The following is a 22,409-nucleotide window of genomic DNA, read 5'->3' as shown; positions in this document are numbered from 1 at the left end:
TTCTCTTCAAGGAAACCTTTAAATACCAGACGGAGCAGAGATAGGTTTGTGCTCGCTTCGGCAGCACATATACTAAAATTGGAACGATACAGAGAAGATTAGCATGGCCCCTGCGCAAGGATGACACGCAAATTCGTGAAGCGTTCCATATTTTATGCGCCCCTGCATTACTTTTCTTGCACGGCATCCTCAGGCCAAAGACACGCCTTTTTTCCTTCCTCTCCCCCCTCATTCTTCAGCTTGCAAACTCCACATTAGTTGCGCCATCCTTGCGCCAAAGGGGTATTTATGGTTTGATTGCAACGTGCACCCCATAATCTGACATTTTGGGAAATTAGGACGCCCCGGAAGGGTTTTGAACAAAGGATGAAGCAATAAATAATAGTATGTTTTGCTGGTCTTAATACAGCCCCATGCATAGTCAAGCCGCAATTGTCACCCCTTAAATGGCTAAGGCTGGCAAATATTTAAAAAGAGCCTTTGGACGATGCAAAAAAAAGGAGGAGGAAATAATAATTAACAGCACGGTCTGGTTTGCTGGTCTTGAATCAATAGGAGTATAGCATCTAGATCAAGGGAAGTAATAGTGCCACTGTATTCTGCTCTGGTCAGTCCTCACCTGGAGTACTGTGTCCAGTTCTGGGCACCACAGTTCAAGAAGGACACTGACAAACTGGAACGTGTCCAGAGGAGGGCAACCAAAATGGTCAAAGGCCTGGAAACGATGCCTTATGAGGAACGGCTAAGGGAGCTGGGCATGTTTAGCCTGGAGAAGAGGAGGTGAAGGGGTGATATGATAGCCATGTTCAAATATATAAAAGGATGTCACCTAGAGGAGGGAGAAAGGTTGTTTTCTGCTGCTCCAGAGAAGCGGACACGGAGCAATGGATCCAAACTACAAGAAAGAAGATTCCACCTAAACATTAGGAAGAACTTCCTGACAGGAAGAGCTGTTCGGCAGTGGAATTTGCTGCCAAGGAGTGTGGTGGAGTCTCCTTCGTTGGAGGTCTTTAAGCAGAGGCTTGACAACCATATGTCAGGAGTGCTCTGATGGTGTTTCCTGCTTGGCAGGGGGTTGGACTCGATGGCCCTTGTGGTCTCTTCCAACTCTATGATTCTATGATTCTATGAATATGCATGCACATTATTGTATCAATTGCTGCATGCATGCATTAATATATCATTATTTGGGTGTAATAGCCACGTTGCAATCAGCTGGCATTTTTGGAAAGGTTTTTTTTGGGGGGGTTGGGGGTAAAGAGGGATGCCAAAGGGGTTGCAACTAATGTGGAGTTTGCAAGCTGAAGACTGAGGGGGGAGAGGAAGGGAAAAAAGGCGTGTCTTTGGCCTGAGGATGCCATGCAAGAAAAGTAATGCAGGGGCGCATCAAAATATGGAACGCTTCACGAATTTGCGTGTCATCCTTGCGCAGGGGCCATGCTAATCTTCTCTGTATCGTTCCAATTTTAGTATATGTGCTGCCGAAGCGAGCACAAATTTACCCTGTACCGCAGCCGTATATAAACCTCTGAATTGAAAATATTTCCAAGTCATGGTATAAAAATATTAGCTTCGTTCTTTCCTGTGTGTTGCTCCTCTTGTTCTGATTCAAACCCCCACCAAGATACCCCTTAGTCTCCTCCACCTTCTCAAATTAATCCATCCTATTTCTTTTAATTTCCCGCACCCCGATGCATGCTGGGAGGCCGCCTATGCAAATATGACCCCTCCTCAGCCTTTTCCTATTGAACAGGCGAGAGGCGGGTTGAGAGAGGCCCTCACTTTGTCTATTGAACTGCCTGAAAAGAAAAGGGGAGATTTGAATCGCCCCACTGAAACGAGCCCGTTTTGACAGAAGAGGGAAGGGATGCGTCTAGTTGCCGTGAGGTTTTTTAAATTATTTTATTCCGGCGGTTTGTTTGTTATTTTTTCAGGCACTCCTGAAGACAGCTGAGAGGAAGGGGTCCTTAACTAGGGCAGCAGGAGTTGGCGCAGGCGCAGAGAAGCTGGGCAGCCTGGATAGAGCGTTGGTGAGTAGGGGGGGAATGGAAGAGTTCATTTGTTACCCCTGGGGGGGGGGATGTCACAAAAACTAGCAATTTAACCCCAATAGGTGATTTTCAGGGCAATTTCCAACTCCAGGGGATTTTCTCCCCTTTTTCTTGCTGGGGCAATTAATCTTTGCGGTGCAATTGAATTAAACCTGCTGTTGCAATTCCTTTGCACTCTTAATTTTGCAGATTTAAATGCATGCCTTAGCAGCTGGATTTGCAAAATTAAGAGTGCACTGATTTCTCCTAAAAAATTAATTTAAAAAAACCGGTTTGGAAAAACGCTCCATTGGCCTTCTTAAAAAAAAAATGAACTCACCATTTCATTGCCAGTGAAATTCAATTTTCCCTTTCTTGCAAAGCAAAGCTTTTGGGAGCCAGCGAGAAAGGGGTGGTCTTAACCGAACCAAACACTAGGAATTAAAATTGCAAAATTAAGGGTCCTCCCATTTCTTGCTTTCTTTTATTTTTAAATGCTTCCTGGATTTGCAAATAAATGATTATCGGGTCATTGAGCGCATTCAAAATAATTGCAGGTGCAAAAACATTTCTTTTCACTCCCTTCTTTCCACAAAATGAAATTGATGGTGACAGCATGCTATAAGTGACTTTCACCGGAAACTTAAAATAAATAGGGTTTTGGTTTATCAACAGAGGTGTTGGGCAATGATTCAAATTTGGGGCTTTCCCCATGCAACCTTGTAACAAAATACAGGGATACCTTGGTTTGCCTTGGTTTATTGGTTTTCCAAAATTTTAAACAAACAAACATACATCTTAACTGTACTCAATCCAATCTTGGTAACATTGTTAAGTGACTTCCTCAAATCCCCCTGGCTGAGTTTCAATGTATATCATTGTAACGGTTTTCCAAAACCAAAATTAACTTCATCACTTAACATCATACTTTATCTTCATTTGGACTTTAAACATATTATTCTCTAACATCCCATAATTAAATCCTAAGCCTATCTGGTATTTGCAAGTTTTTCCAGTTAAGTTATTTTAGCATATTTAACTAAAGAGTCCTTGAATTTCATCCATTCCTTCTGGTATTCCTCCTCCTTCTGGTCGCGGACTCTTCCGAAAAGTCCATCATCTTCATCTGCCATTCCTCCACTGTTGGGACTTCTTGTGATTTCCCATTTTTGGCCAACAAAACTCAGGCTGCACTTGTGGCACACAAAAACAATCTAACATCTGGAAACGATGCCTTATGAGGAACGGCTAAGGGAGCTGGGCATGTTTAGCCTGGAGAAGAGGAGGTTAAGGGGTGATATGATAGCCATGTTCAAATATATAAAAGGATGTCACATAGAAGAGGAGGGAGAAAGGTTGTTTTCTGCTGCTCCAGAGAAGCGGACACGGAGCAATGGATCCAAACTACAAGAAAGAAGATTCCACCTAAACATTAGGAAGAACTTCCTGACAGTAAGAGCTGTTCGACAGTGGAATTTGCTGCCAAGGAGTGTGGTGGAGTCTCCTTCTTTGGAGGTCTTTAAGCAGAGGCTTGACAACCATATGTCAGGAGTGCTCTGATGGTGTTTCCTGCTTGGCAGGGGGTTGGACTCGATGGCCCTTGTGGTCTATTACAACTCTATGATTCTATGATCTTTTTGGGGCAATTCCAAGAAGAAAGGCCTCTGGTTTCTTAATAAATGTATATTTCAACATTTTTTTTCAATTAATTATAAATCTTCTCCCAGAAGTCTTTCACCTCGGGGCAAGTCCACCACATATGATGAAAGGTACCCTCTTTTTCTTTGCGTTTCCAACATAGATTATCAACTCTTGCCCCGCGCTGCTGATCTTGGAGCGAGATGGACCTAGCTTACGTCTGCGAGTGGGAAAAGCGCCCTAAAAGCAACCACTGTCCCTCCATTCCTCTGGTCTGCGCCTGGTCCTGCCGCAACCTGATCGCGTTCACGACGGACCTCAAGAACGAGGAAGAGAAAGGTAATTTCTTTGCAGGGGAAAGCCTGTAGAGAAAACCCAGAGCGGCTTCTGCTCTCCAGGTGAGCATCACTCGTAAGTCTAAGGCTGGCTCCCCTCCTTTCTTTTTGCCTTCTTCCTTAGACCTCACCCACATGATTCACATCTTGGACATGGAGCACCCCTGGGACGTCTGCTCCATCAATTCCGGACACGTGGAAATCATCACTTGCTTGGAATGGGATCAGTCGGGTAAGGAAAGCCTCAACGCGGTTTGCAAAATGCACATAGCAATGAAATATATAAGCATAGCAATTATGTGTGTATGTGTTTTTGTGTGTGTGGTGTGTGTGTGTGTGTGTGTGTATGTGTATATATATGTGTGTGTGTGTGTGCGTGTGTGTGTGTATATATATATATATATGCAGGTTTTGGTGTCCTCGGGTGTCTTCCCGTGTAAAAGTTGGGGTGTCTAGGCGACGTTTCGACGAGGTCTCACTCGTCATCTTCAGGCTGGTGCTTTCGGCTTCTTGTTACTGGAACAGAGCAGGATCTCAGTGTTTGAGTTCCTATAAATACTGTTGAGGAGGTGTGGTGTATAGCCTCCAATGTTCTGGGCAGAGAGGAGGTTCCCAGGCTAGTGTGCCTTTTCTTCTTTTGTTCCTTAATTACTTGAGGGATATCTTGAGTGATTTCTTGAGTGATTTCCTGAATCCCACTTAGGTGGGTCATTAGGTGTGGATTAGTTGCTAAAGCCTTTGTGTCTTGAACTCTTGAACTTTGTGAAGAGTTTTTCTGAGAAGATGGCTGTACTGCACTTGGTTGTGCTCTGGCTTGGCTTCGTGTATAGGGGCGAGCTGTGGTTTTGTGGCCTGTGCCAGCCAGATCTGTGTAGGGATTGCAGGGGGGTGCAGCATCCGGAGGTGCCACCCTGGTTTGGCTACTGGATGGTGTCTGTAATTTATCTGTGGAGAGGGTCTGGGTTTGGGTCTGGTGTGGTTGATTGGTGATGGCGTTCTGTGTGCCTCTGGATCTGGTGTCAGATTTTGTGGGGAGGGCTAATTTCCAGATGTCTGGCAAGCGGGATGTGTCGTCACGCTTGTTCATGTTGTGAGGGTGTTTCTCTATCTCGATGGCTTCCATGATTATTCTCTTGTGGTGATGTTCCATGTTAAAGAGCAATTTGGAATCTGCAAAATTAATTTCGTGTCCTGTTTCTTTCATGTGTTGGAAAAGAGAGGAAGTTTTTTCTTCTTTTTTGACGGCATTCTTGTGTTCTGCGATCCGTGCATTTATTCGTCTGTTTGTTTGTCCAATGTACGTGGCTGGGCAGACTTTGCAGGGTATTTCATAGACCCCTTGGTTTTCCAACTGAATTTTATCCTTGGGGTTTCTGAGGATATTGGCTATTTTTTGGTTGGTGCAAAAGGCTGTTTTGATATTGTGTTTATGGAGGATTTTGCTAATTTTATCTGTAGTGCCCTTGATATAAGGAAGGAGGGCTATGCCATTGTTTTCTTCTGTGTCTTGGTTTTTGGGGGGTGTTTCTTTTTGGATTAGCTTCGTAACCCTGTTTTGCTGGTATCCATTGGCAATTAACACATTTGAGAGATTCTGTAACTCAGTTGTCAAGTGGTCTTCGTCAGCCAGGCGTTTGGTTCTGGAGATGAGAGTCTTGGCTACGGAGTTTATTTGTGCAGGGTGGTGGTGTGATTGTGCATGTAAGTAGCGGTTGGTGTGTGTTTTTTTCCGGTAGATAGTGTGTCCTAGGGAGCCATCAGGTTTTTTGTAGATTAGGACGTCAAGGAAGGGAAGTTGGTTGTTGGCTTCTATTTCCATAGTGAATTGTATTTTGGGGTGTAGGCTGTTGAGATGTGTGAGGAAGCTATCCAGTTTTTCCTTCCCGTGTGGCCAAATTACAAAGGTGTCGTCAACATATCTGAGCCAAAGTTTGGGTTTGTGTTCTGACTTGTCTAAAGCATTGGTTTCAAAGTGTTCCATGTACAGGTTAGCGATGACCGGTGAGAGGGGTGATCCCATAGGTGCTCCTTCTATCTGTTTGTATCTTTGTCCATTGTGGATGAAGTACGTGTTGGTTAGGCAGTGGTTGGTCAGGTCCAAGATGTATTCGGGGGGATTGTATTTGTTTTGAATGGCTGTCAAGGCTTCATTAATGGGCACTTGTGTGAAGAGAGATACAACATCGAAGCTCACAAGTAGGTCATTGGGTTGTAGGTTTTGCTTCTTTATTGTTTCTATGAACTGGAAGGAGTTTGGAACGTGTGAAGAGATGGATTCTGCATAGGGCTGAAGTTGCTTGGCGAGAAATTTAGCGAGATTTTGTAGAGGTGAGCCTATGGAGCTGACTATTGGTCTGAGTGGTGTTCCTTCTTTGTGTATCTTGGGGAGGCCGTAGAGTTTGGGGCATCTGGATGATTTTTCTCTGGGGATGATTCTTAGCTGGATTTCTTCACTGATAGGAGAGGCTTTTATTTTGGATTTGGTGGTTTTTTCCAGATAGGTGGTGGGATCTGTTTTTATAGGTTGGTAGGTAGGGTCTTGGAGTAGATTTGATAGTTTTGCTTGGTAGTCCGATGTGTTCATCACAACAGTGGCATTACCTTTGTCTGCTGGGAGAATGATTATGTTGTTGTCTTTCCTCAGGTTGGTGAGTGCTTTCTGTTCTTCTTTGTGTAAATTGCTTCTGGGTGGTTTGCTGGAGCAGAGGATGTTGGTGACTTCCTTATATCAAGGGCACTACAGATAAAATTAGCAAAATCCTCCATAAACACAATATCAAAACAGCCTTTTGCACCAACCAAAAAATAGCCAATATCCTCAGAAACCCCAAGGATAAAATTCAGTTGGAAAACCAAGGGGTCTATGAAATACCCTGCAAAGTCTGCCCAGCCACGTACATTGGACAAACAAACAGACGAATAAATGCACGGATCGCAGAACACAAGAATGCCGTCAAAAAAGAAGAAAAAACTTCCTCTCTTTTCCAACACATGAAAGAAACAGGACACGAAATTAATTTTGCAGATTCCAAATTGCTCTTTAACATGGAACATCACCACAAGAGAATAATCATGGAAGCCATCGAGATAGAGAAACACCCTCACAACATGAACAAGCGTGACGACACATCCCGCTTGCCAGACATCTGGAAATTAGCCCTCCCCACAAAATCTGACACCAGATCCAGAGGCACACAGAACGCCATCACCAATCAACCACACCAGACCCAAACCCAGACCCTCTCCACAGATAAATTACAGACACCATCCAGTAGCCAAACCAGGGTGGCACCTCCGGATGCTGCACCCCCCTGCAATCCCTACACAGATCTGGCTGGCACAGGCCACAAAACCACAGCTCGCCCCTATACACGAAGCCAAGCCAGAGCACAACCAAGTGCAGTACAGCCATCTTCTCAGAAAAACTCTTCACAAAGTTCAAGAGTTCAAGACACAAAGGCTTTAGCAACTAATCCACACCTAATGACCCACCTAAGTGGGATTCAGGAAATCACTCAAGAAATCACTCAAGATATCCCTCAAGTAATTAAGGAACAAAAGAAGAAAAGGCACACTAGCCTGGGAACCTCCTCTCTGCCCAGAACATTGGAGGCTATACACCACACCTCCTCAACAGTATTTATAGGAACTCAAACACTGAGATCCTGCTCTGTTCCAGTAACAAGAAGCCGAAAGCACCAGCCTGAAGATGACGAGTGAGACCTCGTCGAAACGTCGCCTAGACACCCCAACTTTTACACGGGAAGACACCCGAGGACACCAAAACCTGCATTCCTGTACCCGTGAAAATCTACGAAAGCATATATATATATATATATATGGATAATCTCATTGCTCTGTGTTTGTGTGTGGTATGTATAATATATATGTGTGTGTGTGTGGAGGCAGTGAGAGATTTTACTTTCTTGGGCTCCATAATCACTGCAGATGGTGACAGCAGTCACAAAATTAAACGAGAGAAAAGCAATGACAAACCTAGACAGCATCTTAAAAAGCAGAGACATCACCTTGCCAACAAAGGTCCGTATAGTTCAAGCTATGGTTTTCCCAGTAGTGATGTATGGAAGTGAGAGCTGGACCATAAAGAAGGCTGATCGCCAAAGAATGGATGCTTTTGAATTCTGGTGCTGGAGGAGACTCTTGAGAGTCCCATGGACTGCAAGAAGATCAAACCTCTCCATTGTTAAGGAAATCAGCCCTGAGTGCTCCCTGGAAGGACAGATCCTGAAGCTGAGGCTCCAAGACTTTGGCCACCTCAGGAGAAGAGAAGACTCCCTGGAAAAGACCCTGATGTTGGGAAAGATGGAGGGCACAAGGAGAAGGGGACGACGGAGGACGAGATGGTGGCACAGTGTTCTTGAAGCTGCCAACATGTTTGACCAAACTGCGGGAGGCAGTGGAAGACAGGAGGGCCTGGCGTGCTCTGGTCCAGGGGGGCACGAAGAGGCGGACATGACTAAACAACTAAACAACAATGTGTGTGTGTGTGTGTGTGTATGGATAATCTCATTGCTCTCTCTGTGTGTGGTGTGTATGAACATATATATGTGTGTGTATACATATGGATAATCTTATTGCTCCGTGTGTGTGTGTGTGTGTGTGGTGTGTGTGTGTGTGTATATGTGTGTGTGTGTGTGTGTACGGATAATCTCATTGCTGTGGGTGTGTGGGCGTATACACACACACACACACACACTGTTTTACAATTTAAAGTGCAGTGGTACCTTGGTTCTCAAACTTAATCCGTCCCAGAAGCCCGTGGAAAGTCATGCAAAACGGATTAATCCGTCCCAGGCTTTTAAAAACAACCCCTAAAACAGCAACTTAACATGGATTTAAGATTAACCTCCAGGCGCAATGATGCATTTGGGACGCAGAGCAGGACAGTGAAAATTGGCCTTAAGATCTTCCACTTGAAAGCTTTCGTAGGTCCAAGGCGAGAGCCTGTCCCAATCTGTGGGGAGGTTTTTTTCTGGTGCTTCTTCCAGACGGAGGAATTGCCATGAAGGGGCTGCTCCGAGCTTTTTCGACTCTCTCCCGCCGCAGGATCCCGGCTGCTGTCCGCCGACGCCGACGGCCACATCAAATGTTGGAGCATGGTAGAGCACTTGGCCAACAGCTGGGAGAGCGCCGTGGGCAGCGTGGTCGAAGGCGACCCCATCGTGGCCCTCTCGTGGCTGCACAACGGCGTGAAGCTGGCTTTGCACGTGGAGAAGGTGAGCGAGGCCAGGCGGGAGGGTTTTGTCGTCTAGGACTTGCTGATCAGAAGGTTGGCGGTTCGAATCCCCGCGACGGGGTGAGCTCCCATTGCTCGGTCCCTGCTCCTGCCCACCTAGCAGTTCAAAAGCACACCAGCGCAAGTAGATAAATAGGTACCGCTCCGACGGGAAGGTAAACGGCGTTTCCGTGCGCTGCTCTGGTTCTCCAGAAGCGGCTTAGTCCTGCTGGCCACATGACCCGGAAGCTGTACGCCGGCTCCCTCGGCCAGTAAAGCGAGATGAGCGCCGCTACCCCAGAGTCATCCACGACTGGACCTAATGGTCAGGGGTCCCTTTACCTTTACCTTTAAACAAGCTCTAGCTTAGGGCCACACTCTCTTGCGGACCCCCAAAAAAATTTTAAAGGGAAAAAACCCAACTGGACGTACATTTCCAAAATACAAGATAAAAAACAAATGAAATAAAACCTGCATGCAGCAACCGTGTTTTGTGTTGTGTAGGCTCCTATGATGTAAGTCATGGGCTCTCTAAAATATCACTGATTTGCTCCTTTCTATATATAGGGTGCCGACATTCTGCTATTTATCATGATTTGTAGTTTGCATCATATATTTTACACCTCTTATTATTTCATGCAATAGCAAGTTTCTAGAGACTGGATTATGAATTTTTCCCAGTTGTGCTTCTAAAGGAACTTTTGCTATTGCCAAGTGCCAATGTGTCTGCATTATTCAGTTTGTTATGAATAAAAAATCATTTTAAGTTAGAGCTGAATACATATTTCACTATTAATATACCTCTTCTTAATTGCATTTCAGTTCAACAATGATAAAATACATATTTTGTTATGTGCAAAGGGCTTGAGATACCTATCAGGTCCATAAATTACCCTATAGCATAGATTCAACACACAAAAAACAGTGACAATTTGTTGACAAAGGACAGCTGAACATAGAAAGGGCCCCATGACCTTCAGGAGCTTAGGGCCACATCAAACCTCAGTGCAACCCTTGATTTTTATCTACTCCCTTTTTTAAAATCATTTTTATTGGTTTTCCAATAAAAACCTTCTAATTAAATATCCAATCATAATTAGAAAAATAAAAAAACTAAAATAAAAAAGATCGAATGGTATTTATTGATTTCTCGATTTTTTTTGTCCCGCAGTCGGGAGCGTCGAACTTTGGCGAGAAGTTTTCGCGGGTCAAGTTCTCCCCGTCGCTGACGCTTTTCGGGGGCAAGCCCATGGAAGGCTGGATCGCGGTCACCATCAGCGGCCTGGTGACGGTCTCTCTGCTGAAGCCCAATGGGCAGGTGCTGACCTCGACGGAAAGCCTGTGCCGCCTGCGGTGCCGCGTGGCGCTGGCCGACATCGCCTTCACAGGCGGGGGCAACATCGTGGTGGCCACCTCGGACGGCAGCAGCGCCTCGCCCGTCCAGTTCTACAAGGTCTGCGTCAGCGTGGTGAACGAGAAGTGCAAAATCGACACGGAAATCCTGCCGTCGCTCTTCATGCGATGCACCACGGATCTCGCCCGCAAGGACAAATACCCGGCTATCACCCACTTGAAATTCCTCACCCGGGACATGTCCGAGCAGGTGAGGGCTTCCCGGGTGGCGAGTTCGAATCCCCCCCCCCCGCCGTAACTGTCAACTGTCCCTTATTTGGCGGGACAGTCCCTTATCCCAGCGCCGTGTGCCGCTGCTGTCCCTTATTGATGATGTCACTTAAATTTCCCGGGTTTCAAAGGAAGCAGCTCCTCTCCCTCCCTCCCTGCCGGCCCGACTTGTTGCCCTATTGTGGTTTTGTATACAGTGGTACAAGGGATGTGGGTGGCGCTGTGGGTTAAACCACAGAGCCTAGGAATTGCCGGTCAGAAGGTCGGCGGTTCGAATCCCCGCAATGACGGGGTGAACTCCCGTTGCTCGGTCCCTGCTCCTGCCAACCTAGCAGTTCGAAAGCATGTCAAAGTGCAAGTAGATAAATAGGTACCGCTCCAGCGGAAAGGTAAATGGCGTTTCCATGCGCTGCTCTGGTTCGCCAGAAGCGGCTTAGTCATGCTGGCCACATGACCCGGAAGCTGTACGCCGGCTCCCTCGGCCAATAAAGCGAGATGAGCGCCACAACCCCAGAGTCGGCCACGACTGGACCTAATGGTCAGGGGTCCCTTTACCTTTACCTTATACAGTGGTACCTCGGGTTACATACGCTTCAGGTTACAGACTCCACTAATCCAGAAATAGTACTTCGGGTTAACAACTTTGCTTCAGGATGAGAACAGAAATTGTGCTCCGGCGGCACGGCAGTGCAGCAGGAGGCCCCATTAGCTAAAGTGGTGCTTCAGGTGAGGAACAGTTTCAGGTTAAGAACGGACCTCCGGAACGAATTAAGAACTTAACCCAAGGTACCACTGTACGGCGTTTTCCTCTGCTCACCCCCCAGATGTTGCTCTGTGCCTCCAACCAAAACAACAGCAATGTGGAGTGCTGGTCTCTCCGGAAAGAGGGCTTGCCGGTCAACAATATCTTCCAGCAAATCTCCCCCACAGGTGAGTTTCTGGAGCTCAGGTGATGCTTCCCTGCATTTGTAAACGTTGCCCACCTGACTGGATTGCCCCAGCCGTTGATTTCTCCATCTCTCTATATCTCCTTTCCTCCCTTCTGTCTCTCTTCCATCTCTCTGTCTCTCCTTTCCTTCCTTCCAACTCACTTTTCCATCTCTATCTCTCCTTTCCTCTGACAACAACCCTGCGAGGTCAGTTGGGCCAGAGGCACAAGTGGCCGGCCCCCTGAGGCGTCGCCCAGAGAGCTCCGCGGCCGAGAGGGGGAATTCGAACTCAGGTCCGACTCTCTTAACCACTACGCTGCGCTTCTTATTCTCCTACCTTCTTCTTATTTCTCAGTCGGCGACAAGCCGCCCATGATTTTGAAGTGGCGGATACTCTCGGCCGCCAACGACCTCGACCGCGTTTCGGCCGTGGCTCTCCCGAAACTCCCCATCTCCTTGACCAGCACAGATTTGAAAGTCGCCAACGACACCAAATTCTACCCTGGCTTAGGTGAGGAAACCTCTCCCTGTGCCCTGGAAATGTTGTCATTATTATTCTTATTTCGCGATATACCCGTATTTTTCGCTCTATAAGACGCACCAGACCACAAGACACACCTAGTTTTTGGAGGAGGAAGACAAGAAAAAAAATATTCTGAATCTCAGAAGCCAGAACAGCAAGAGGGATCGCTGCGCAGTGAAAGCAGCAATGCCTCTTGCTGTTCTGGCTTCTGGGATAGCTGCGCAGCCTGCATTCGCCCCATAAGACGCACACACATTTCCCCTTACTTTTTAGGAAGCCCCACAGAGAGTGCATGGCAGTAGACGCTCCTTCAGGTCTACTGGGCCTTTGAGGCCATTTAGGGATTTCAATATGGGACGCAGGTGGCACTGTGGGTTAAACCACAGAGCCTAGGACTTGCTGATCAGAACTTTGGCGGTTCAAATCCCCGCAATGACGGGGTGAGCTCCTGTTGCTCATTCCCTGCTCCTGCCAACCTAGCAGTTCCAAAGCACATCATGTGCAAGTAGATAAATAGGTACTGCTCTGGTGGGAAGATAAACGGCGTTTCCGTGCACTGCTCTGGTTCGCCAGAAGCGGCTTTGTCCCGCTGGCCACATGACCCGGAAGCTGTACGCCGGCTCCCTCGGCCAGTAAAGCGAGATGAGCGCCGCAACCCCAGAGTCGGCCACAACTGGACCTAATGGTCAGGGGTCCCTTTACCTTTATACAAACAAACCGATCGATTGGTCGTTTTGCGAGTGATTTCCAGGGAACGCATTGTGTTGAGTGTGTGGGTCTTGAGTTCCACTTTCCCTCTGAAATGTCCCCCACCTCGTGCTGTTTTCCCCCCCTCCTCCGCCGCCCAGGACTCGCACTCGCCTTCCATGACGGCAGCGTCCACATCATCCACCGCGTCTCCCTGCAGACCATGGCGGTCTTCTATGGCTCGACGTCCCAGCGTCCGGCGGACGAACAGGCCATCAAGAGGCAGAGGACGGCCGGACCCCTGGTCCACTTCAAAGCCATGCAGATGTCCTGGACGTCACTGGCCTTGGTCGGCGTCGACAGCCACGGGAAGGTACATAGAAAACTTACAACTACAACGACTAATCTTTATATCACAACACTTTATATGTTTTCCAATTCTAATATAAAAGGTAAAGGGACCCCTGACCATAAGGTCCAGTCGTGGCCGACTCTGGGGTTGCGGCGCTCATCTCGCTTTACTGGCCAAAGGAAAAAGGATTCTGGAATTTTAACAAAAGCCTTTTTAAACATTTTCTTTAACTCGTTATATATCATTTCCCAGAAAGCCTTTACCTCATTGCAAGTCCGCCACATGTGGTAGAATAAACCTTCCCTTTCTTTACATTTTCAGCACTCGCTAGATCTTGCCTTAGACATTTTAGCAAGTTTAACTGGCATTAAATACCATCTGTACATCATTTTATTTAAGTACACTGCATGCAGTTAAATTAATGCCTTCCTTCCACAACCTTCCTCAAGATCCTAACTGAATATTATATCCAAAATCTTTAGCCCAGTGTTCAGCAAACTTTTTCAGCAGGGGGCCGGTCCCCTGTCCCTCAGACCTTGTGGGGGCCAGACTATATTTTGAAATAAATATATGAACGAATTCCTATGCCCCACAAATAACCCAGAGATGCATTTTAAATAAAAGCACACATTCCACTCATATAAAAACACCAGGCAGGCCCCACAAATAATCCAGAGGTACATTTTAAATAAAAGGACACATTCTACTCATGTAAAAACATGCTGATTCCCAGACCATCTGTGGGCCGGATTGAGAAGGCGATTGGGCCGGATCCGGCCCCCTGGCCTTAGTTTGCCTACCCATGTTCTAGTAGCAGGTGGTTCCCCAGGCTTGCTTGCCTGAACTGAAGTTCAGTATGGATAAGACAGGTTCTAGTCCAGGGGTCAGCAAACTTTTTCAGCAGGGGGCCGGTCCCCTGTCCCTCAGACCTTGTGGGGGCCGGACTATATTTTGAAATAAATATATGAACCAATTCCTATGCCCCACAAATAACCCAGAGATGCATTTTAAATAAAAGGACACATTCTACTCATGTAAAAACATGCTGATTCCCAGACCATCCAGGGGCCGGATTGAGACGGCGATTGGGCCGCATCCAGCCCCCTTGCCTTAGTTTGCCTACTCCTGCTTTAGTCCATTGTATCGCCACCCCTTTAACCTCTTCATCTTGAGTATGATTACGTTTCCAACGCTTATTTGGTGGTTAAATGGTTATCTTCCCTTCCGACCTCTCCGCAACACCAGCTCAGCATGCTCCGGATCTCCCCGTCTATGGGCCATATCCTGGACATGAACATCTCCCTCCGCCACTTGCTATTCCTCCTGGAGTATTGCATGGTGACCGGCTACGACTGGTGGGACATACTGCTTCACGTCCAGCCCAGCATGGTGCAAAACCTGGTGGAGAAGCTTCACGAAGAATACATGCGCCAGAATGCGGCCCTTCAGCAGGTGAGGCCGGAAGGGGAAGGGAGGAAGCTCCTTCGCCCCGACTGCGTTGGAATTGAGTGGACGGCGCCAAAGGGTGCTGGCATGCATGGAGGTGCCTTTTCGCAACCCACCAGCAGGTGGCGCTAGCCATCTCGAGCTCCTCGGGGATAGGAAAGGGTTCCTTTGCGACGGGCGCATACGTCTTTATCTACTTGCACTGGTGTACTTTCGAACTGCTAGGTTGGCAGGAGCAGGGACCGAGCAACGGGAGCTCACCCCGTCATTGCGGGGATTCGAACCGCCGACCTTCTGATCGGCAAGTCCTAGGCTCTGTGGTTTAACCCACAGCGCCACCCGCGTCCCCTTAGACAGGGTGGACTTGATTGAAATCAAATTGATTTCAATCAAGATTTCAATCGTTAGCCAGTAAGACTTGGTTTAAATCATTATTGCTGGTATCGTCTTAATATTTACAACCAGACGACTGGATTTCTTAGGGACAGGGCCAATCCTGAATGTGACCATTATGCTCATTTGCCTTCAGTCCCAGTGAAGCTCTGTTGGATGAAATATTCATTGCCTCTGGTCTATTCTGGGGGGATCCTGCAATGTGTTTTAAATTTTTACTGCGCTGACTAACACGTCGGAATCTGCTCTGGGTCAATATCGTGTGGAATTTCACGACAGCATAACTCTTTTTTTTTTTTTTGCTTTGGCAGGTGCTCTCGACTCGGATTATTTCCATGAAGGCGTCGCTGTGCAAGCTCTCCTCCACCACCGTGTCTCGGGTCTGCGACTATCACGCCAAGCTTTTCCTGATCGCCATCAGCTGCACCCTCAAATCGCTCCTCCGTCCCCCGGTCTTGAATACCCCAGACAAAAGCCCTGGCGACCGTCTCACAGAAATCTGCTCCAAGATCACCGACGTGGGTGCGTGACTCCGCAGTGACATACCGTATTTTTTGCTCTCTAAGACTCTCTAAGACTTTTTTTTTCTTGTTTTCCTCCTCCAAAAACTAGGTGCGTCTTTTGGTCTGGTGCGTCTTATAGAGCGAAAAATACAATGATGATGGTGATAATAATAATAATAACAATAATAATATATCACAGGCATGTCCAGCAGGTCAATCGCGATCTACTGGTCGATCGCGGGGTGTCCCTGGTAGATTTTGTAATCTTGATCGATCTCCCAAAAAAACAACAACAAAGAAGGGGGGAAAGGCTCAACAAATTTGGGTCTTCCTCTCCAAAAAAGGCTCAACAACTTTGGTCAATCCAATATGTAGATCGCTGCCAGTTTTTTCATAGTGAGAGAGTAGATCACAGTCTCTTGGGAGTTGGACATGCCTGATATGTCATAACAACAACAACAACAACAACAACAACAACAACACGATAACAGGGCCGGGTTTAGGTTTGATGAGGCCCCCACCTCCTGAAGGTGATGGGGCCCTTTATATGTCCAGCTGTCCTTTGTCAACAACAAATTGTCGCTGTTTTTTTGTGTCGAGTATATGCTATATGGTCATTGATGGACCTAATAGGTATCTCAAGCCATTTGCCCATGTGGCCCTGCAACCAGTCCATGCAGAATGTAGGCACCCTGTATATAGAAAGGAGCAAACCAGGGCATATTTTAGGGAGCAGGCGGGGCCCTTGACTTAAATCATAGGAGCCTACACAACACAAAACACTGTTGCTGGATGTAGGGTTTTTTTTTATTTCCTTTTTTTGGAATTGGACATCCAGGTTTTTTTTTCTTTTAATTTTTTTGTGGGGCCCTAAGCTAGAGCTTGTTGAGTTTATATTAAATCCGGCACTGGCCAACGTTCAATGTTCCCTTTCCAGATATCAAGAAAAAAGCACAACAAGAACTCAGGCCAATGTAAGTTTCAATAGCGGGAGCAGTCCCTACTCACAATTCAATAGTCAATCGAAACAGAAACGAATCCATTCCAAAGTATGTATTGTAATAAAGATTCCAAACTCAAATAGAGATTACAAACTCTAACAGAGATTAGAAACTCAAAGAGATATGTATAAAACTCTTAATTCGTTACAAAGGTTTTTTTCCTTTTCACCCAACAATAATGCTCAGTGATTGAAACTGAGTCTCCATCTGCAAGCTGAGAAATCATAAGGATCATTGATTGTGGAGTGAAAAGGCGGAAATATTTCTAATTACAGTTTTATACATATCTCTTTGAGTGTGTAATCTCTGTTAGAGTTTGTAATCTCTATTTGAGTTTGTAATCTTTATTATAATGTTGTTTTTGAGTTGTTTAGTGGTGTCCGACTCTTCGTGACCCCCTGGACCAGAACACGCCAGGCACTCCTGTCTTCCACTGCCTCCTGCAGTTTGCTCAAACTCATGTTTGTAGCTTCCAGAACACTGTCCCACCATCTCATCCTCCGTCGTCCCCTTCTCCTTGTGCCCTCCATCTTTCCCAGCATCAGGGTTTTTTCCAGGGAGTCTTCTCTTCTCCTGAGGTGGCCAAAATATTGGAATCTCAGGATCTGTCCTTCCAGTGAGCACTCAGGGCTGATTTCCTTCAGAATGGAGAGGTGTGATCTTCTTGCAGTCCATGGGACTCTCAAGAGTCTCCTCCAGCACCAGAATTCAAAAGCATCCATTCTTCGGCGATCAGCCTTTTTTTATGGTCCAGCTCTCACTTCCATACATCACGACTGGGAAAACCAGAGCTTTGACTATACGGACCTTTGTTGGCAAGGTGATGTCTCTGCTTTTTAGGAGGCTAAAAATATTATTATGTATTATAATATTATTTATTATAATACAGACTTTTGAATGGATTCGTTTCTGTTTCCATTGACTATTGAATTGCGAGTAGGGAACCCCTTCCACTGCTGAAACGTCCATCGGCCTGAGTTCTTGGTGTGCTATTTTCTCGGTATATTTAATAACAAGAACTCCCTTTCCAGATATCGACAAAGTGATGATCAACTTGAAGACGGAGGAGTTTGTCTTGGAAATGACCACTTTGCAGTCTCTCCAACAGCTGATTCAGTGGGTGGGCGACTTTGTCCTCTACCTGTTGGCCAGCCTTCCGAACCAGGTGAGACCCCCTGAGACCCCCATTGCGCCAACGGTTTCCCAAATTGCCTTCCGGGTCGACCGGCAATCCGACTTTCCGGGGACGGCGCGTGAAAACCCAAAATACCTCCAGCTCCGAACGCTCATCATATTACATAGCTTTCCTTATCGTACATTTTCTTATTCATAAATTTAATCCCATTTTAGTCCTAGGCCTAATTGTTTCTTTCTTTCTTGAATATTACAATATTTATTCCAATAGTCTTTAAATTCCTTCCAGTCTTCTTGGTATTCCTCTTCTTTCTGGTCGCGGATTCTCCCGGTCAGTTTGGACCTTCCTAACTGTAGCCTTATTGGAGTTCACCGATTGGGTCTGCGTTGCTCCGGGACAGGAGGAAGGAAGTCAAATGACACCGAGGTTGATTCCAAGAAAGAGTTTATTCTGCTCTCCGGATAGCAGAAGGCACTTGCGTGATCAAGTCCAAAGAAATCACAAGTTTCACGCAGTACATATATCCTCCAGGCACCCTTTCCCTCCTTCCCATATAAATCCATCCACGTCATCCTATACACGCAGGTTGACATCACATATGTTCTTGCTCTGGTATTCTTAACCATAAAAGGGAATTTCTTCCTGTACTTCTGACCATAAAAGGATCTTTCTCCTCTTTATCTTGGAGGAAGAGGTCGTCATCTCCGAGAACACACTTTTGGCCTTCTTCCGGACTTAGGTCTGCGCGTCTTTTGTGGTCAGCACATAAGATAAGGCATGGACGTGTCTTCTCTGTTCTACTGATACAGTCAAGGCCATCCCTGCCATCACAAACTGATAAAGGAGAGAGATTTGAGCACAGCCGGGTTTTTGGTTATACATTGACTCAGAGCTCAAGTTAATGGATTTTAGCTAAGGAAAAATAGGGATTTTGGTGCAGTTTCAAACTGCCTGCGCACTCAGTTTTGGGTTTGGGAAACCCATTTATTCAATAATAATAATAATTTATTATTTATACCCCGCCCATCGGGCTGGCTTTCCCCAGCCACTCTGGGCGTCTTCCAAAAAAAATATTAAAATACTGTGAAACATCAAACATTAAAAGCTTCCCTAAAGAGGGCTGCCTTCAGATGTCTTCTAAAAGTCTGGTAGTTGTTGTTCTCTTTGACATCTGGTTGGAAGGCGTTCCACAGGGAGGGCGCCACCACCGAGAAGGCCCTCTGCCTGGTTCCCTGTAACTTGGCTTCTTGCTGGGAGGGAACCACTAAAATACAATAATCTATTAAACATTAAAAGCTTCCCTAAGCAGGGCTGCCTTTAGATGTCTTCTAAAAGTCTGGTAGTAATTTGAGATATAAATCGAACGTCGAGAGTTTTGACCTTCCTAACCTGCCCCCTTTCCCCCCAGGGCTCGGGTCCCGTCCGCCCGGGACACAGTTTCCTCCGCGACGGCTCCTCCCTGGCCATGCTGCGGGAACTGATGGTCGTGATTCGCATCTGGGGCCTCTTGAAGCCCAGCTGCCTGCCCATCTACACAGCAACTTCCGATACGCAGGACAGCATGTCCCTCCTCTTCCGGCTCCTGACCAAACTTTGGCTGTGCTGTGAGTAGGGGATCGAGGCTCGATGCAACCACAGACAGAGCAATATAGAAATCACATTAAAGCGGAACCGACTCATTCAGCCTTTGTTTGTGTAATTCAGACCAGGGTGGATAAAAACCAATGCAAACCAGATTTTTTTAATTATTTAAATCAGATTTGCTTTTTATTTAAATCAGATTTTAAAAATAAAGTCCTAAGTTGTTGCTTTTTAAAAAAAACAGATTTTTAAAAACTTAAATCAGATTTGTTTTTTATTTAAATCAGATTTTTAAAATCTGATCTATTACGTTTTCAGAATGTATTGGAAAAATTATATAGAAAGGTTTATTGGTTTGTGTCCATTCAAATGTAAGATAAAAGATACGCAAAGGGACTTGACAGGAAGTCAAAGATGAAGAAAGGATTTTGGGAGATAAAAGGGGAAAAAATAATTTACTTTCATTATTATCATTTTGTGTGCGGGTGTAGGTGTGTGGGTGTCTGCACATAGGTGTGTTGTATGCAATGTCTGGGAGGAAATAAGACGGTAAATAACAAATAAACTAAATATCGCTATATGTAATTTTTTTTTCTTAATTATATTTAGTGCTAGTAGGGCTGTATTGTTTTTTGTAACATAAAATCATTCAATAAAAATTACCGTATTTTTTGCTCTACAAGACTCACTTTTCCCCTCCTAAAAAGTAAGGGGAAATGTGTGTGCGTCTTATGGAGCGAATGCAGGCTGCGCAGCTATCCCAGAAGCCAGAAGAGCAAGAGGGATTCCTGCTTTCACTGCGCAGCGATCCCTCTTGCTGTTCTGGCTTCTGAGATTCAGAATATTTTTTTTTCTTGTTTTCCTCCTCCAAAAACTAGGTGCGTCTTGTGGTCTGGTGCGTCTTATAGAGCGAAAAATACAGTATATTTAGTGGTAGTAGGGCTGTATTGTTTTTTGTAACATAAAATCATTCAATAAAAATTAATTAAAAACAACAACAACAAAGAAGCCAGGTGTGTCCTCTAAGCCTGACGGCCCCCCGTTGCCCCTCACAGGTCGGGACGAAAGCCACCCCAGCGAGCCGGACGACGCTTTGATTGACGAGTGCTGCCTCCTGCCCAGCCAGCTGCTCATTCCGAACCTCGACTGGTTGCCTGTCAATGACGCCATCATCCACAAGCTTCAGAGCAAGCAGCCCGTCCGCATGCAGTTTGGGAAGCCCCCTGGGCAGGGCCAGGGCCACCCCGCCTCCCTGCAGTTCGACGCCTTCGTCAGGTAGGTGTCGGGCGATGGGGAGACAGCGGAACTCCCTGCCACAGGAATGCCACCACCAGCTGTCATGGCTTATTTAAAAGAGGACTGGGCATACAGTGGTACCTCTCAAATCAGAACCAGTGAAGGCGGTGAAGGTCCTGTGTGAGTGTCTGGAGGCGGTTGGAGGATGGATGGCGGCTAACAGATTGAGGTTGAATCCTGACAAGACAGAAGGACTGTTTTTGGGGGGCGGGCGGGTGTGGGGGACTGCCTGGTCCTGAATGGGGCAATTGTGCCCCTGAAGGACAAGGTGAGCAACCTGGGAGTCATTTTGGACTCCTGGCTGTCCATGGAGGCGCAGGTCAATTCTGTGTCCAGGGCGGCTCCATCTGGTACGCAGGATGAGACCCTCCCTGCCCACAGACTGTCTGGCCAGAGTGGTGCATGCTCTGGTTGTCTCTTGGACTACTGCCATGCGCTCTCCTTGGGGCTGCCTTTGAAGGTGACCTGGAAACTGCAACTAATCCAGAATGCGGAGGCCAGACTGGGGACTGGGAGTGGAGACCACATAACACCGGTCTTGAAATTGGCTCCCAGGACGTTTCCGAGCACAATTCAAAGTATTGGTGCTGACCTTGAAAGCCCAAAACGGCCCAGTAGACCTGAAGGAGCGTCTCCACCCAGGACACCGGGGTCCCTCTCTCAAGGGCCTTCTGGCAGTTCCCTCTCTGCGAGAAGTGAGGTTACAGGGAACCAAGCAGAGGGCCTTCTCGGTGGTGGCACCCGCCCATCAGATGTCAAGGAAATAAACAACCGTCTGACTTTTAGAAGACATCTGAAGGCAGCTCTGTTTAGGGAAGCTTTTAATGTTTGATGGATTACTGTATTTTAATATTTTCCACCCAGAGTGGAAACCCAGCCAGATGGGCGGGGTATAAATATTATTAGTATAATAATATTATTAGAATATTATTATTAGAATAATATTATTATTATTGCTTCCCAAACGCCGATGTTTTGCCTCCTTAATTCAGGGCCCCCGGGCAGCCGAAGATCGACCACTTGCGGCGGCTCCACCTCGGAGCGTACCCCACGGAGGAGTGCAAATCATGCACCAGGTGAGTGCCAGGGAAGAAACAAAACCCCGGCGACGGGAGGCAGCGTCTCCCAGCGGTTACAGCATCCCCGGTCCGGTCTTCCCCGTCTCCTGGCGGGAGAGCGGCGGCCAGTCAGCCTGGGGTTCGAACACCAGTAGGGCTGGGGAAGGAGAAGAGGGGAAAATACCCGCGTGGTTTAGACCTGAAGGTAGCTGCTGCCGACCCGTGCCGGCCGTATGGGGCTAAGATGCAACTTCCGGTCTTGACTCCGCAGGTGCGGCTGCGTCACCATGTTGCATTCGCCCAACAAGACGACGGCCGTCAAACAGTGGGAGCAGCGCTGGATCAAGAACTGCCTCTGCGGCGGGCTGTGGAGGAGGATGCCGCTGGGCTACTCGTGACGGCGCCCCCGCCAGGCCGGGAGGAAGGACTGCAGGGAAGCCGGACCGGAAAAAAATAAGGCGGTTTTGTAAATATAAAGGTTCTGAGTTTTGCAAAAAGGCTGTTCGTTTTTGTGTTTCTTGGCATTCCCTTCTGCAGAGTCTCTGCTTTTTCGAAGATTGAAATGGCCACCTCTCATCGGTTTGCAACAGGTTTGCACTTTTTCATTTATGTTTTTAAAAATCGTTTTTTCCGATCCGAATTT

The 22,409-nt window shown here is 46.8% G+C and overlaps 1 protein-coding gene across 1 annotated transcript; it reads left to right on the top strand.

The window, feature by feature from the left end:
* The first annotated feature begins 1,932 nt into the window (after positions 1-1,932).
* On the top strand, positions 1,933-22,263 carry MED16 (mediator complex subunit 16). The gene is made up of 15 exons (XM_083421469.1): positions 1,933-2,030; positions 3,832-4,007; positions 4,128-4,235; positions 9,071-9,240; positions 10,411-10,842; positions 11,687-11,792; positions 12,147-12,302; positions 13,163-13,374; positions 14,599-14,805; positions 15,504-15,714; positions 17,728-17,861; positions 19,240-19,435; positions 20,468-20,687; positions 21,701-21,784; positions 22,038-22,263. Exons 2-15 carry the CDS (start codon positions 3,872-3,874, stop codon positions 22,162-22,164), a joined length of 2,499 nt encoding a protein of 832 aa, XP_083277595.1. The 5' UTR covers positions 1,933-2,030; positions 3,832-3,871; the 3' UTR covers positions 22,165-22,263.
* The last annotated feature ends 146 nt before the right edge of the window (positions 22,264-22,409 follow it).

The sequence above is a fragment of the Podarcis tiliguerta genome, assembly GCF_965153285.1.
Source record: "Podarcis tiliguerta genome assembly, chromosome: 18".
NCBI lineage: Eukaryota > Metazoa > Chordata > Lepidosauria > Squamata > Lacertidae > Podarcis > Podarcis tiliguerta.
Note: the sequence above shows the minus strand (reverse complement) of the source record. Positions and strands in the feature narration are given on the sequence as shown.